The sequence below is a fragment of the Mustelus asterias genome, chromosome 22, assembly GCF_964213995.1.
Source record: "Mustelus asterias chromosome 22, sMusAst1.hap1.1, whole genome shotgun sequence".
In the NCBI taxonomy this organism is placed as follows: domain Eukaryota; kingdom Metazoa; phylum Chordata; class Chondrichthyes; order Carcharhiniformes; family Triakidae; genus Mustelus; species Mustelus asterias.
Window position 1 is genome coordinate 39,258,256 of NC_135822.1, and position 16,867 is coordinate 39,275,122.

General features: G+C 44.9%; 1 protein-coding gene across 16 annotated transcripts in view; it reads left to right on the forward strand.

The window, feature by feature from the left end:
• The window catches only part of hspg2 (heparan sulfate proteoglycan 2), a 515,715-nt gene that overhangs the window by 400,260 nt on the left and 98,588 nt on the right, over window positions 1-16,867 (forward strand). For 15 of the 16 annotated variants that reach the window (XM_078239173.1, XM_078239177.1, XM_078239184.1 and 12 more), the window contains 8 exons: window positions 2,631-2,782; window positions 3,380-3,509; window positions 6,944-7,095; window positions 7,269-7,395; window positions 9,893-10,044; window positions 10,236-10,362; window positions 14,710-14,861; window positions 15,054-15,180. In XM_078239173.1, coding sequence (XP_078095299.1) covers window positions 2,631-2,782; window positions 3,380-3,509; window positions 6,944-7,095; window positions 7,269-7,395; window positions 9,893-10,044; window positions 10,236-10,362; window positions 14,710-14,861; window positions 15,054-15,180 — 1,119 coding nt within the window. The remainder of the gene's footprint in view (window positions 1-2,630; window positions 2,783-3,379; window positions 3,510-6,943; window positions 7,096-7,268; window positions 7,396-9,892; window positions 10,045-10,235; window positions 10,363-14,709; window positions 14,862-15,053; window positions 15,181-16,867) is intronic. The other variant, XM_078239170.1, reaches the window with a different exon arrangement.

The window sequence follows — 16,867 nt, forward strand, 5'->3', positions numbered from 1 at the left end:
GTTGCTTCATTTTAACTGAGGGGGCAGTGTAGAGCAGCATAGGAAATTATGATGGTTGGAAAGGGATTTTAACTGGCCAGTCACTCAGCAATTAGTGGGCAAAAATTAAAATCAAAGAACGAACAAAGAACAGGCCCTTCAGCCCTCCAAGCCTGCGCTGATCATAATGCCTGCCTAAACTAAAACCGTATGCACTTAGAGTCCGTATCCTTCTATTCCCATCCTGTTCATGTGTTCGTCTAGTTGCCCCTTAAATGCCACTATCGTGCTGCTCCCACCACCTCCCCGGGCAGCGCGTTCCAGACATTCACCACCCTCTGTGTAAAAAAACTTGCCTTGCACATCTCATCTAAACTTTTCCCCACACATCTTAAAACTATGTCCTCTAGTACTTGACTTTTCTATCCTAGGAAAGAGCATCTGACTATCCACTCTGTCCATGCCACTCATAATCTTGTAAACCTCTATCAGGTCACCCCTCAACCTCTGTCGTTCCAGTGAGAACAAACCGAGTTTATCCAACCTCTCCTCATAGCTAATATCCTTCAGACCAGGCAACATCCTGATAAACTTATTCTGTACCCTCTCCAAAGCATCCACATCCTTCTGGTAGTGTGGCGACCAGAATTGTACACAATATTCTAAATGAGGCCTAACTAAGGTTCTGTGCAGCTGCAGCATGACCTGACAATTGTTATACTCAATGCCCCGACCGATGAAGGCAAGCATGCCAAATGCCTTCTTGACTACCTTATCCACCTGCGCTGCCGCTTTCAGTGATCAGTGGACATGTACACCCAGATCTTCCTGTCTGTTAATACTCCTAAGGGATCTACCATTTACTGTATAATTCCTGCATGCATTGGACCTTCCAAAATGCAATACTCACACTTGTCCAGATTAAACTCCATCTGCCATTTCCCTGCCCAAATCTCCAACCGGTCTATATCTTGCTGTATCCTCTGACAATCCTCTTCACTATCCACAACTCCACCAATTTTTGTGTGGTTTGCAAACTTACTAATCAGACCAGCTACATTTTCCTTCAAATCATTTATATATACAACGAACAACAAAGGTCCCAGAACAGGTCCCTGTGGAACACCGCTAGTCACAGCCTTCAATTCCGTAAAGCACCCCTCTACTGCTATCCTCTGTCTTCTATGGCCAAGCCAGTTCTAGGTATCCATCTTGCCAGTTCTCCTCTGATCCCGTGTGACTTCACCTTTCATACCAGTCTACCATGAGGTACCTTGTCAAAGGCTTTACTGAAGTCCATGTATACAACATCCATTGCCTTTCCATCATCTTCGTCACTTCCTCGATCAGGTTAGTGAGGCACGACTTCCCCTTCACAAAACCATGCTGTAATATCACTAATAAGTCCATTTGTTTCCAAATGTGAGTAAATCCGATCCCTTAGAATCTTTTCCAATAATTTCCCTACCACTGACGTTAGGTTCACCGGCCTATAATTTCCTGGATAATCCCTGCTGCCCTTCTTAAACAATGGAACAACATTGACTATCCTCCAGTCCTCTGGAGCTTCACCTGTAGCCAATGAGGATACAAAGATTTCTGTCAAGACCCCAGCAATTTTTGCCCTTGCCTCCCTCAGTATTCTGGGGTAGATCCCATCAGGCCCTGGGGACTTATCTACTTTAATGCTTTTTAAGACGTCCAACACCACCACCTTTTTGATATCGACATGACCCAGAATATCTACACACCCTACTCTAGGCTCCTCCTCCATCAAGTCCCTTGCTTTGGTGAATACTGAGGCAATTTAGTATGTTGCCCATTTCCTCTGGTTCCAAGCATAGATTCTCTCCACTATCCTTGAGTGGGCCAACCCTTTCCCTCTTGCTCTTTACATACGTATAAAATGACTTAGGATTTTGCTTAATCCTGTTTGCCAAGGACTTTTCATGACCCCTTTTAGCCCTCCTAACTCCTTCCTTAAGTTCCTTCCTACGATCGTCCCCAAACTAACAAAGGGAAAATGGAACAAGTGGGTTTAGAGAGGACTCAAATGTCAAAAATGCCCAAATTAATTAAGCAGTTGATTAAATAGTAACACGGAATTTAACACAGATTGGTTTAGTGCAACGCATAATCAAAATGAAGATATGAAATGCGTGAAACAGAGCAACATCTGGATGGTTCCAAGTCAACACCATCAAAGCGTATATATTACAAAGCAGTCCGAAAGACGTGCTGGTTAGGTGCATTGGCCATGCTAAATTCTCCCTCAGTTTACCAGAACAGGCGCCGGAGTGTGGCGACTAGAGGATTTTCACAGTAACTTCATTGCAGTGTTAATGTAAGCCTACTTGTGACACTAAAAAATAAACTTTAAACTTTAAAGACATTTCACAGTAAATCAGTAGAATGCCAAGCCTTGGCATAGAACAGTAATGAGACCACATCAGATACACAATTGGCACCATGTCATCAGGAAAAACATTGAGCAGAAAGTTCCATTATTCAAAAACAGTCACAGCACAACTTAATTTAGTTCCATTCTTCAATTTTATATTAATTTTTGCAAGGACAGTATCTGGGATGCAGCCAATGACAATCTTTTGATCGGTTTGTCTCATTTTAAAAGTCTAATCTGGTCTCCACAGCAGGTAGAACTGCCCCAGTGGTGAAGGTTCACCCCTCACGCACATCAGTAAGTGAGGGAGAAATGCTGGAGTTGTACTGCCAGGTCACAGGTCAACCGCAACCTAGGATCACATGGTACAGGGCAACTGGCTCCCTATCAGCCAATCACCAGGTAGGTGAAGATGCTGGAACAACCTTGCTTTTCTTGTTATGCAGAATTATTTTGTACGGACTTAAATGTGTGATCTAAAGGTTAACTATCGCCGAAGCAGAGAATGCAATCTGAAAAGAAATAAAATTGCCTCTAATGTCCAAATGTTGACACTGTGATAGTTTCAGTATCAATCCATTGTTTGGTATTGCAATCATTTGGTATTACAACCGACTTCTCTATGTACAGTATGCTTTGTCTGTATGGCGTGCAAGAAACAATACTTTTCACTGTATATTAATACATGTGACAATAATAAATCAAATCAAAAGGCTGGACATGCTCTTTGACTGGGTGGGGTGTCACAGGTGTACTCAGCATGATTCTTTACCCAACATACATGTCTGTGCAGCTTTGTTCACATGTCACTGGATGGCCATGGGGAATGGGAGCGCAGGCTCCTTTTCCTGTTTTCCGTTCTTCAGTCAAAGCACACCAGCAAACTCCAGCCGGCATCCCTCCGGAGTGACTTGTGGTTGTTAGTGTTTTTGCGAATGTTGAAAGCAGCCTGGGAGCGTGAGTGTAACGGGGTCTATTCCTTTCCTGTTAATGCTTCAGGTGGAGGGTCCTGTGCTGCGCATCCTTCACATGACCCCTGCTGACATCGGGGACTACATCTGCCGCGCGGAAAATGATCTTGGAATGCGGGAAGTCAAATTCTCCGTCTCGGTCACTTCCACTACAATCAGTATGTAACCTTGGTCGTTCTTTTAGTATTTAAGTTGCACTTGCTTTGACTCTCTGTCTATTTGCTTTAACCTCATGCCCGCTCTTGACAGCAGTTGAGATCCAAGGATTTGGTTTATTGTTCAAAAAATAATCTGTCACTTCTGAGACGTCAAAGATTGGGGAAACAAAGTCTCGTTACTTTACCACAGAAAGTACTGGGGTGGCACAGTGGTTAGCATTGCTGCCTCACAGCGCCAGGGACCCAGGTTCGATTCCCGGCGTGGGTCACTGTCTATGTTGAGTTTGTACATTCTCCTCATGTCTGCGTGGGTTTCCTCTGGGTGCTCCGGTTTCCTCCCACAGTCCAAAGATGTGCGGGTTAGGTGGATTGGCCATGCTAAATTGCCCCTTAGTGTCAGGTAGAGTGGCTAAGGTAAATGCATAGGGTTATGAGGTTAAGGCCTGGGGTGGGATTGTGGTTGGTGCAGACTCAACGGGCCAAATGGCCTCCTCCTGCAGGATTCTATGATTCTAGTATCTTTAATATCAGTTGTGTAGTGGATTCTGTCATTAGGGGTGGAGTGACTGAGCTCTGCTTTGTGAAGGTGAAGTCCTGTCTAACTTACCTAGTTAGGTTTTTTGAGGAAATAAACTCTGTCCTCTATTTCACCCCGCAATCCCCCACACACCCATTGTTCCCACTGCTTCCCCAATCCGCTGCTTCCCGACTTCCCCCTTTTCCCGTCTCGGCAACCAAAAATCATCCGAGAAGACATTAACAAAGAAAAACATTGGTGACCGGAATTCTCCAGCTGTTCACGTCAGCAGGATTCTTCAGTCCTGCCAGGGTGGCACAGTGGTTAGCACTGCTGCCTCACAGCTCCAGGGACCCGGGTTCGATTCCCGGCTGTGCGGAATCTGCACGTTCTCCCCGTGTCTGCGTGAGTTTCTTTCGGGTGCTCTGGTTTCCTCTCTCAGCCCAAAGATGTGCAGGTTAGGTGGATTGGCCACGCTAAATTCTCCCTCAGTGTACCCGAACAGGTGCCGGAGTGTGGCGACTAGGGGATTTTCACAGTAACTCCACTGCAGTGTTAATGTAAACCTACTTGTGACACTCATAAATAAACATAAACAACCCCCCAAAACCAAAGTGTGGGGTGACATAACTGGAAATCCCATTGACAGCGGCGGGACCGGATAATCCTGCCACTAATGAACAGCACACCAGATTCCACTGCCTGGTCACTCGTGTCTGGGAGGCTGGAGAATCTCAGCCCATATTGAGATAGCACCTTTCGTAACTTCAGAATGTTCCAAATCAGTTTATAGCCAATCAAATACTTTAGAATGTTGTAAATACAAAATGTATAAAATGATGTGTTTTGGCACTGTCTCCTTAACTTAAGATAAAACACAGCTGTGAAAGGGGGTCAGGTGACTGACTGTATTCTGCCTGACAACAAACTGAGGGGGCTTGGTTTCTATGGGGATAAGAGGAGCCCAAGTCAAGCGCCTTGCTCTGAAGGTGCAAGATGTTCACACCTGTAGACAATGGCAAGAGCATCTGGGCTGATTGTGGATTTACTGTTTGTCTCCAAGTCTCATTTAGATGTCAAGATTTATAAACTGTTGTATATTAAGCTATCTGGTAAATTCACAGGATTGAGTTGGGGGTCTAGAGGATGGCTAATCAGCATTTCTACCTGTATACAAGGCTCGTGTGATTCACATTGCCATGGTACATGGGCTTTTGGGAAGGGAACAGTCCATAGGAAGCCATTTGTATTATTGGGTTTCGGAGTCTCATGAGATAATACTTCACTTCTGGCCACGGTCACCCCAAGACCGGAGAAACCCGCCCGAGGTCAACAGACCTTTGCATGGTCCGTGTCCCACCCGCTACGATTCCCATGGCGGCCAGGACAGGAAAATTCTGTCCATAGAGTCAGTCCTGCACCCAAAGCAGAGAAAATGCTGACTAATAGTTACCATGTAGAATGTTGGTGGGAGCACGCACTCTGATTGAAGAAACTGAGTTTGTGAGGATTTGAAGGAGGCTGTAAGATTTGTCCAGTTCGGGCTAGGGTGGAGGAATCTTCACCGTAACCTTCTTGGTGGAAGTCAGTTCTGGAATTAAAAGTTATATAGCTAAGAAGGGAGAAGGAAGTTGGTTATTGAGAGACGAGAGCAACTTTGGACTGATTATGGGAGAATAAAGTGTTTACTTAAGGGACAGAGTGAACTGTAACCATATCAGGGAATTTTTGGTCATTTTAAGGGTTAAATGCGAAAACCTTTCTGTAGTTTAGCATAAAAGTTGTCTACAAAAAATAGTGTTCAGCCAATTTTGCTTTTTGTTCATTTGTTACAGTAGAACTCTTAAATGGTGAAATCTTATCGTTTGATCTTTTCAGTCAGTCACTGGAATTCAGATATCGTTTTTTAACGTTTTTGGTCCCTATGGAGACCATAAGAGATTTAGACACTGTTGTATTGTAGGAGAGGAGAAGGATGAAGAAGATTTTTTTATTCGTTCGTTGGACATGGGCAGACTAGCATTTATTGCCCATCCCTAGTTGCCCTTGGAGGGCAGTTGAGAGTCAACCACATTGCTGTGGCTCTGGAGTCACATGTAGGCCAGACCGGGTAAGGACGGCAGATTTCCTTCCCCAAAGGACATTGGTGAACCAGATGAGTTTTTTCTGACAATCAAAAATAGTTTTATGGTCATCAGTAGATTCTTAATTTCAGATATTTTTGTATTAAATTCAAATTCCACCCGGAGCCCCAGAAATATCATTTAGTTTGGTTTTTCAAGTGAAGAATTTGTTGACTTCTGGGTTTAATCGAAAGCAGAAAGTTATTAAGTCCAGAAAATGTTCAAAGTATAATGTCTCTGATTGAAACCAGAAACTTGTGTGAATTCAGATGATTTTCACAGACAGTTATTGAAACAACCCTGGTATATTTCAGAATTCCCTAAATTCTAGAACATGTATTGGAAGGTAGCAAATATAGCCAAACATGGAGAAAGAGAGAGAGCAGGGAATTATAGACCAGTTAGCTTGATATGCTAGGATTTGCCTTTAAGAGCATGGAATAAGGCACTTGGAAAATCATGATTTGATTAGGCAAATGTGGCTTGGTTTTACAAAAGGGAATTCTGTTTGAGAAATCTGTTTGAGTTTGAATATGTAATTTGTGGCGTAGATAAGAAGGAATAGGTGGTTCTGGCACATTTGGATTTTCAAAAGGTGGTAACACAAGATGGGATCTCTGGGGTTGGGGTAATATATGAACAAGGGTTGAGGATTGGTTAATGAATAGAAAATCGAGAGTCGGAATAAACTTGATATTTTTGAGCTAGCAGAGTGTAACTTGGGGCAATACCAGCGTTTGGCTCTCAACTGTTTACAGTCTAAAGCAATGACTGAATCCTCACTCTCCCCACAGTGCACGAATCTGCCCCAGCAGTGACGGTTCGACCCTCGCCAACCACAGTTAGGGAGGGAGAAATGGTGGAGTTGCACTGCCAGGTCACAGGTCAACCAGAACCTAGGATCACATGGTATAGGGCAGCTGGCTCTCTAACAGCCAATCACCAGGTAGGTGACATCTTTCCAGTTTGGTTATCCTCCATTTCTTTCAACTTTCTAACTCTTGGAAGGACTGTTCATGGGGAATAGTTATCTGTCGCTCTGTGTATATTGGTGAGTGCTGAAAGCTGCCTTGGAGAGTGTGGGTAACAGAGGCTGTGATTTTCCTCTTGATGTTCTAGGTGGAGGGCGCTGTGCTACGCATCCTTCGTGTGAGTCCTGCCGATGTCGGGGATTACATCTGCCGCGCAGACAATGTCTATGGGGTGCAGGAGGTCAAATTCTCCGTCTTGGTCACTCCTTCCACGTGTATGTAACCCGTCAGTCTTACCGCATTCATTTGTGGCATCTTAGGTTTTATTTGCTTTATCTTTCTGCTCATTTTTCAAAATGCTTGGGTTCCAAAGTATTTCTTTTATTTGAAAAGTGCACGGTGACTGCGGTAGTCTCCAGCTTTGGGAGAGAAGATTGTGTCGCCTTGTAACTGAGCAAATTCTGTGAGCTGAGGCTATTATTGAAAGGTGGTATTAACTTGCTATTGATAGGAAAAAAAATGTGAATGAGGATTGCAAGTTTTACATTCCCAGACCCACTTTAATGAAGAATCGTTGAGTATAATCGTTGTGGGAGGACGAAGGGAATCAGCTGGTTCTCTCTCTCTAATCTCCCCGGATGTTTTGATTAGGCAACTGAAGTTATGAATGAGAAATATCTAATACAGGGTTTCCCAAATGTTGAGCAGGAGAACCCCTTGTGATCTCATTGGGCAACCCCAAGCATTCTCATAATGTTGACACCCCTTTTTTGGCCACAGCTTAGGAACGAGCAAAGAATAAAATCTAAACAAATCTTCTAGCTATATCTATACATGTATTAGGAATTAGGAAGAGACACACAGTCGCAAATACATGTGCCAGCTACATGGCCCCCTCCCAACCCTTGGCCAAGCCACTCTCCCATGGTCCCTTAACATTAACCCCAGGAAGTAGTTCCCACTTTAGGAGTGAGTAATCTGGTAATAATTAAAAAGTTGTATTTAAATATATTTAAATCTTACCCTATTGTCATTTTTAATTGCATGCTATATGCGAGAAAGATGATTCTCATATTGGAGGCAACCCACACCTTTCCCCCTCACACACAGATGCCCCTCTTTCCCGCGTGCACTTGACCTTCTCTCTCACGCGCACTCGCCCTTCTCGCTGCCGCCCGCATTTGCCCCTCCTGCGCCCGCTCGCCCCTCTCTCCCACCCGCATTCGCCTCTCCCGCGCCCGCTCGCCCCTCTCTCCTGCCCGCATTCGCCTCTCCTGCGCCCACTCGCCCCTCCCGCCCGCATTCGCCCCTCCCGCGCCCGCTCGCCCCTCTCTCCCGCGCGTATTTCATTGGCTATAAACTGATTTGGAACATTCTGAAGTTATGAAAGGTGCTATCTCAATATGGGCTTAGATTCTCCAGCCTCTCAGCGTAACCTTCTTGTGAAAGTCAGTTCTGGAATTAGAAGTTATCCAGCTGAGAAGGAAAAAGGAAGTTGGTCATAGGGAGAGGAGAGCAACTTTGGACTGATTCTGGGAGAATGAAGTATTTACTTAAGGGACAGAGTGAGCTATCATCACATCAGGGAATTTTTGGTCATTTTAAGAGTTAAATGCGAAAACCTTTCTGTAGTTTAGCGTAAAAGTTGTCAAAAAAAGTGTTCAGCCAGTTTTGCTTTGAGTTTATTTGTTACAGTAGAACTCTTAAATCGTGAAATCTTGTCGTTTGATCTTTTCAGTCACTGGAGTTCAAATATCTTTATAAAATGTTTTTGTTCCCTATGGAGACCATAACAAGAGATTTAGATACTGTTGTATTGCAGGCGAGGATAAGGATGTAGAAGATGTTTTTTTAATTCATTCGTTGGACATGGGTGTCGCTGGCTGGCCAGCATTTATTGCCCGTCCGTAGTTGCCCAACGGAAGTTGAGAGTCTACCACATTGCTGTGGCTCTGGAGTCATACATAGGCCAGACCGGGTAAGAAGGGCACCTTCCCTTCCCTAAAGGACATTAGCGAATCAGATGAGTTTTTTCCGACAATCAAAAATGGTTTTATGGTCATCAGTAGATTCTTAATTTCAGACATTTTTGTATTGAATTCAAATTCCACCCGGGGCCCCAGAAATATCATTTAGTTTGGTTTTTCAAGTGAAGAATTTGTTGACTTCTGGGTTTAATCGAAAGCAGAAACTTATTAAGTCCAGAAAATGTTCAAAGTATAATGTCTTTGATTGAAACCAGAAACTTGTGTGAATTCAGATGATTTTCACAGACAGTTATTGAAACAACTCTGGTATATTTCGGAATTCCCTAAATTCTAGAACATGTATTGGAAGGTAGCAAATATAGCCAAACATGGAGAAAGAGAGAGAGCAGGGAATTATAGACCAGTTAGCTTGATATGCTAGGATTTGCCTTTAAGAGCATGGAATAAAGCACTTGGAAAATCATGATTTGATTAGGCAAATGTGGCTTGGTTTTACAAAAGGGAATTCTGTTTGAGTTTGAATATGTAATTCGTGGCATAGATAAGAAGGAACAGGTGGTTCTGGCACATTTGGATTTTCAAAAGGTGGTAACACAAGATGGGATCTATGGGGTTGGGGTAATATATGAACAAGGATTGAGGATTGGTTAATGAATAGAAAATCGAGAGTCGGAATAAACTTGATATTTTTGAACTAGCAGAGTGTAACTCGGGGCAAAACCAGCGTTTGGCTCTCAACTGTTTACAGTCTAAAGCAATGACTGAATCCTCACTCTCCCCACAGTGCACGAATCTGCCCCAGCAGTGACGGTTCGACCCTCGCCAACCACAGTTAGGGAGGGAGAAATGGTGGAGTTGCACTGCCAGGTCACAGGTCAACCAGAACCTAGGATCACATGGTATAGGGCAGCTGGCTCTCTAACAGCCAATCACCAGGTAGGTGACATCTTCCCAGTTTGGCTATCCTCCATTTCCTTTCTGTTTCTCTTTACCTTCAACTTTTTAACTCTTGGAAGGACTGTTCATGGGGAATAGTTATCTGTCGCTCTGTGTATATTGGTGAATGCTGAAAGCTGCCTCGGAGAGTGTGGGTAACAGAGGCTGTGATTTTCCTCTTGATGTTCTAGGTGGAGGGCGCTGTGCTACGCATCCTTCGTGTGAGTCCTGCCGATGTCGGGGATTACATCTGCCGCGCAGACAATCGCTATGGGATGCAGGAGGTCAAATTCTCCGTCTTGGTCACTCCTTCCACGTGTATGTAACCCGTCAGTCTTACCGCATTCATTTGTGGCATCTTTCTTAGGATTTATTTGCTTTATCCTTCTGCTCATTTTTCAAAATGCTTGGGTTCCAAAGTATTTCTTTTATTTGAAAAGTGCACGGTGACTGCGGTAGTCTCCAGCTTTGGGAGAGAAGATTGTGTCGCCTTATAACTGAGCAAATTCTGTGAGCTGAGGCTATTATTGAAAGGTGGTATTAACTTGTTATTGATAGGAGAGAAAATGTGAATGAGGATTGCAAGTTTTACATTCCCAGACCCACCTTAATGAAGAATCGATGAGTATAATCGTTGTGGGAGGACGAGGGGAATGAAAGAGCAAAGAACATTACAGCACAGGAACTGGTCTTTCGGCCCTGTGAGCCTGCACCGACCATGCTGCCCGACTGAACTAAAAACCCCTACCCTTCCGGGGACTGTATCCCTCTATTCCATTCCTATTCCTGTACTTGTCAAGACGCCCCTTGTCACTTTCGTATCTGCTTCCACCACCTCCCCCGGCAGCGAGTTCCAGGCACCCACCACCCTCTGTGTAAAAAAACTTGCCTCGTACATCTCCTTTAAATCTTGCCCCTCGCACCTTCAACCTGTGCCTCCTTGTAATTGACTCTTCCAGCCTGGGAAAAAGCTTCTGACTACAGTCTGTCAGATCATCCTCAACTTGCGTTGTTCCAGTGAGAACAAACCAAGTTTCTCCAACCTCTCCTCATAGCTAATGCCCTCCATACCAGGCAACATCCTGGTAAATCTTCTCCGCACCCTCTCCAAAGCCTCCACATCCTTCTGGGAGTGTGGCGACCAGAATTGAACACTATATTCCAAGTGCGGCCTCGTTAACGTTCTATAAAGCTGCAATATGACTTGCCAATTCTTAAACTCAATGCCCCAGCCGATGAAGGCAAGCATGCCGTATGCCTTCTTGACTACTTTCTCAGCTGGTTCTCTCTCTCTAATCTCCCCGGATGTTTTGATTAGGCAACTGAAGTTGTCTATGAGAAATATCTAATACAGGGTTTCCCAAATGTTGAGCAGGAGAACCCCTTGTGATCTCATTGGGCAACCCCTAGCATTCTCCTCATGTTGACGCCCCTTTTTTGGCCACAAAATAGAAACGAACAAAATATAAAATCTAAACAAATCTTCTAGCTATATCTATACATGTATTAGGAATTAGGAAGAGGCACACAGTCACAAATACATGTGCCAGCTACATGGCCCCCTCCCAACCCTTGGCCAAGCCTCCCTCCCATAGTCCCTTAACATTAACCCCAGGAAGTAGTTCCCACTTTAGGAGTTGGTAATCTGTTAATAATTCAACAGTTTTATTTAAATATATTTAAATCTTATCCTTTTGTCATTTTTAATGGCAAGATTGATGATGGAAAGCTGATTCTCATAATGGAGACACACTCATGCCTTTGCCCCTCCACACACTGACGCCCCTCTCCCTCGCACGCTCCCCTCTCCCTCGCACGCTCCCCTCTCCCTCGCACGCTCCCCTCTCCCTCGCACGCTCCCCTCTCCCTCGCACGCTCCCCTCTCCCTCGCACGCTCCCCTCTCCCTCGCACGCTCCCCTCTCCCTCGCACGCTCCCCTCTCCCTCGCACGCTCCCCTCTCCCTCGCACGCTCCCCTCTCCCTCGCGCGCTCCCCTCTCCCGCACGCGCGCCCCTCTCCCTCTCCCGCGCGCACGCCCCTCTCCCGCGCGCACGCCCCTCTCCCTCTCCCGCGCGCACGCCCCCTCCCTCGCGCGCGCCCTCTCCCTCGCGCGTGCACACGCCCCTCTCCCTCACGTGCGCCCCTCTCCCTCGCGCGCGCACACTCATCCCGTCTGTCCTTAAGCAACTCAAATCTCTCCAAGTGCCTGTTAACTTTTATTCTCTCCGGATCAAATGTGAGTCACTGTTTCCCCTTGAATGAGACTGTCACATTTGCCAATCTCCAATTCTCTGCCACTTCTCCCAAAACCAGAGAAATTTGGACAATCATTGCAAACCCTTGTGCCATCTCCAATCCCAATTCCCTTAGCAACCTGGCGTATGAGCCATCCTGAGCTGGTGACTTATCCACTCTAAGCATAGCCAGTATTTCCATTACATTCGGCCTATCAATTTTCAACCTATCCAATACCTCTACCATCGCCACTTCTCCTGATATTTTATCAGCAAACCTTTCCTGCATTAACACTGATATAATGTACTCAAATTACATCTGTTAGCCTTGTCCTGCACCACTTCACTGCATATGTCCCATCTCTTATTCTGGCTTACTATTTAAATGTTGGTAAAAGATTTTTGGATCCACTTTGCTGCCATTCTATTCTGATATTCTTTGTTTTCCAGTCTTGTCTTCCTCATCACTCCCCCTCTTGACTTATTATATCTGGTTTGGTTCTTGTTTGATGAATTTAACTGGCATGCAGTGTACACTTGCTTTTTAGTTTCATCATATTTCCTATCTCCCACCTCACCCAAGGAGCCTTAGCTTTGGCTGCCTTCCCTTTCATCATTGTTGGAATATACCTAGCCTGTAGCTGAAACATCTCCTTAAAGATCACACATTGTTTCATTGTTTCAGTATATCTTTGGCTCTACTTTAGCCTGATTAGATTCCATCCCATCCCATTGAAGTTGACCCTCTTCCAATTTAGAAGGTCTACTATAGCTTGTTCCTTTAGCAATCTAAATCATACAATACAGTGACCATTGTTCCCCCAATAAGAATGAACCCAAAGTAGGCAATCTACTAAATTGTTACTTTCTACAGAATTGACAAGATAAGATTCTGTTAATGTGTTACTGCTCAGAGAAGGTTCCAGGATATCAATTTGCTGAAGGTCTTTGCCAGGTTGTGGGCTCAGAACAAGTAGATCAAGTTAGCACTGCTGTCTCACAGCACCAGGGACCCGGGTTCGATTCCTGGCTTGGGTCACTCTCGTGGAGTCTGCATGTTCTCCCGTGCCTGCGTGTATTTCCTCCGGCTGCTGCAGTTTACTCCCAAAATCCGAAAGACGGACTGGTTAGGTTCATTGGCCATGCTAAATTCTCCCTCCTGAACAGGCGCCAGAGTGTGGCGACTAGGGAATTTTCACAGTAACTTCACTGCAGTGTTAATGTAAGCCTACCTGTGACACTAATAAATAAACATCTTCAGTAATGGATGTTAGACGAGATGAATAATGTGAAACCTGGTATCTAATGTCTCAAAGCTGTCGCATTGTGAGGGAGCTCATTAACAGTTAGGAGATCCAGTGGATTGGGAAATAACTGGTGTAGTATAAAGGAAGGGTTAACAGATGAGAGATGCCAATACCTGATGTAGGTGATGATGTCTCACTGACACTAGTTAGTCACGTGGTGGATTTTCGAGAGAGAGGTTGGTATCATGCCCAGGAACTGTATGCCTACTGTGCAACCTGTTTAGAAGTAGCACTAATAAATAAGTTTTCAGAAGATACCAAAGTATGTCTGCCATCTGTCTAAGAACCATCCAAGACAGGAGGACCCAATCTGAGAATAACTGCTGTGTTCTCTGTAAAAGTGAATATAACTGCAAAATGAGTAGTGATGAGGAGAGGATAGAATGAGTTCTCAGTCTTGAAAGAAAATGATTGAGTGTGAGCCTTGTGGCAATGTATATGACACTAAATGCAATAAGAAGCACTCATGCTGAGCACTCTTTGGTGTAAAAGTTTTTTTTTTAAAGTTTATTTATTAGTGTCATAAGTAGGCTTACATTAACACTGCAAAGAAATTACTGTGAAAATCCCCTAGTCGCCACACTCCGGTGCCTGTTCAGGTACACTGAGGGAGAATTTAGCACAGCCAATGCACCTAACCAGCACGTCTTTGCACAGAGGGAGGAAACCGGAGCACCCGGAGGAAACCCACGCAGACATGGGGAGAACGTGCAGACTCCACACAGATAGTGACCTAAGAGGGGAATCGAACCCAGCTCCCTGGCGATGTGAGGCAGCAGTGCTAACCACTGTGCCACCATGACTTCACAGCAAAGGACAAATGAAAGAATTGAAAAGGCAAAGAGGGGTTTGATGTATAAAAATAAACTGAAACTAAAATGTCAATTTAGCTTTTGTGCTGTACTCGAGTGAAGTTCCTAATCTCAGGTCTGGTTCAGAGGGTAGTCAGATCATTTGCCGAATGCACAGATGGTCACAGGTGAAAGATCAAGTGAAATATCTGGAAGTTCACACACAGTATTGAAGTGAGTGTCAAAGCAGGAAACAAATCTGGAATTCAATAGATGGCAGCGTCTATATTGTGTATTTTTGATCCATTATGCTCATTCTGTCTCTCCCCTCAGCACATGGAACTGTCCCAACAGTGAATGTTCACCCCTCACGCAGCTCAGTTAGGGAGGGAGAAATGCTGGAGTTACACTGCCAGGTCACAGGTCAGCCAGAACCCAGGATCACATGGTATAGGGCAGCTGGCCCTCTAACAGCCAATCACCAGGTAGGTGACATCTTCCCAATTTGGTTATCCTCCATTTCCTTTCTTGTTTTTCTTTACCTTCAACTTTCTAACTCTTGGAAGGACTGTTCATGGAGAATAGTTATCTGTCGCTCTGTATATATTGGTGAATGCTGAAAGCTGCCTCGGAGAGTGTGGGTAACAGAGGCTGTGATTTTCCTTGTGATGTTCTAGGTGCAGGGCGCTGTGCTACGCATCCTTCGTGTGAGTCCTGCTGACGTTGGGGATTACATCTGCCGTGCAGAAAACGTTGTTGGAACACGGGAAGTCAAGTTCTCCGTCTCGGTCACTCCTTCTACCAGTATGTAACCCCGTCAACCTTATGGAATTTAATTGCACTGCATTTACATGTTTTATGACTATCTGCTTTACCATTCTGCTCATTTTTCTAAATGCTTGCGTTCCAAATTATTTTACTCTTTGAAAAGCGCAGTGTAACTGCAGTGATTTCCAGCTTTGGGAGAGAAGATCAAGTCGCCTTGTAACCAAGAGCGTTTTGTGAGCTGGGGCTATTATAGAAAGGTGGTGTCAGAATGATAGATAAATTAACCTAATATTAATAGAAGACAAAATGTTAATGAACATTGCATCTTTTACGTTTCCAGACCTACTGTAAAGAAGAATTCATGAATAGAATCATACAAAAACCATAGAAATAGAACATAGAAACCCTACAGTGCAGAAGGAGGCCATTCGGCCCATCGAGTCTCTTCGATAGAGCATCCCACCCAGGCCCTTTCTCCTCTATTTATTTACTCCACTGATTCCCTAACCCACACAATGTGACACTAAGGGGCAATTTAGCATGGCCAATCCACCTAACTTGCACATCTTTGGACTATGGGAGGAACCGGAGCACCCGGAGGAAACCCACAGAGACACGGGGAGAACATGCATACTTCACATACAGTTACCCAAGGCCAGAATCGAACCCGGGTTCCTGGCGCTGTCAGGCAGCAGTGCTAACAACTGTGCCACCGCGTGCCGTTCATGATACTGCATAGAAGGAGACCATTCGGCCCATCTTGTCCGTGCCGATCCCAAGACACATTGTGGGAAAAAATTTCTCCCCTAGTGTTTGGAGTAGGTAACTGTAGTTGTGCATGAGAGATATCCAGGGGGTATTGCTTATTTGGGATTCCAAAAGACATTTGATGTGACTCAAATCTGTGAGCCTTTAGAGGACAGTTTTCACTCATGGAGATGTTGGCAGATTATCCAGATGGGCTGAGATATGCTTACAATAGGAGACAGTAAATGGATAAAGCTCCTTCTGATTAGTCGAATGCTGAGGAGGTTTGGGTCTCTCCTTCCCGTCACTCTTAACAATGTTCACAAAGACTTCTCTACCTCAACCTTGGTTCAAACGTGGACAGTAGATCTGAATTTCAGAGGTGAGGTGAGAGTGACTGCCCATCATATCAAGGCAGTCTTTGACCGAGTGTGGCATCAAGGAACCCTAGTGAAACTGGAGTCAATGGGAATCAGGGGGAAAACCCTCTGTTGGTTGGAATCATACTTGGCACAAAGGAAGATGGTTGTGGTGGTTGGAGATCAATCATCTCAGTCCCAGGACATCACTGCGGGAGTCCGTCAGGCTAGTGTCCTAGGCCCAACCATCTTCAGCTGCTTCATCCATGACTTTCGATCATAAGGTCAGAAGTGGGGACGTTCACTGATGATTGCACCATGTTCATCTTTTGCAACTCCTCTGATACTGAGGCACCCCATGCTTCAATGCAGCATTACTTGGATAACATCCAGTCAGGAGTGTGATTGAATAATCTCCACTTGCCTGGATGGGTGCAACCCCAACAACGCTCAAGAAGCTCGACACCAGGACATCCAGGACAAAGCAGCCCGCTTGATTGCTACCCCTTCCACAAACGTTCACTCCCTCTACCACCGATGCACAGTAACAACAGTGTGCGCTATCTACAAGATACATTGCAAGGGTCCTTAGGCAGCACCCTGCAAACTCACAACCA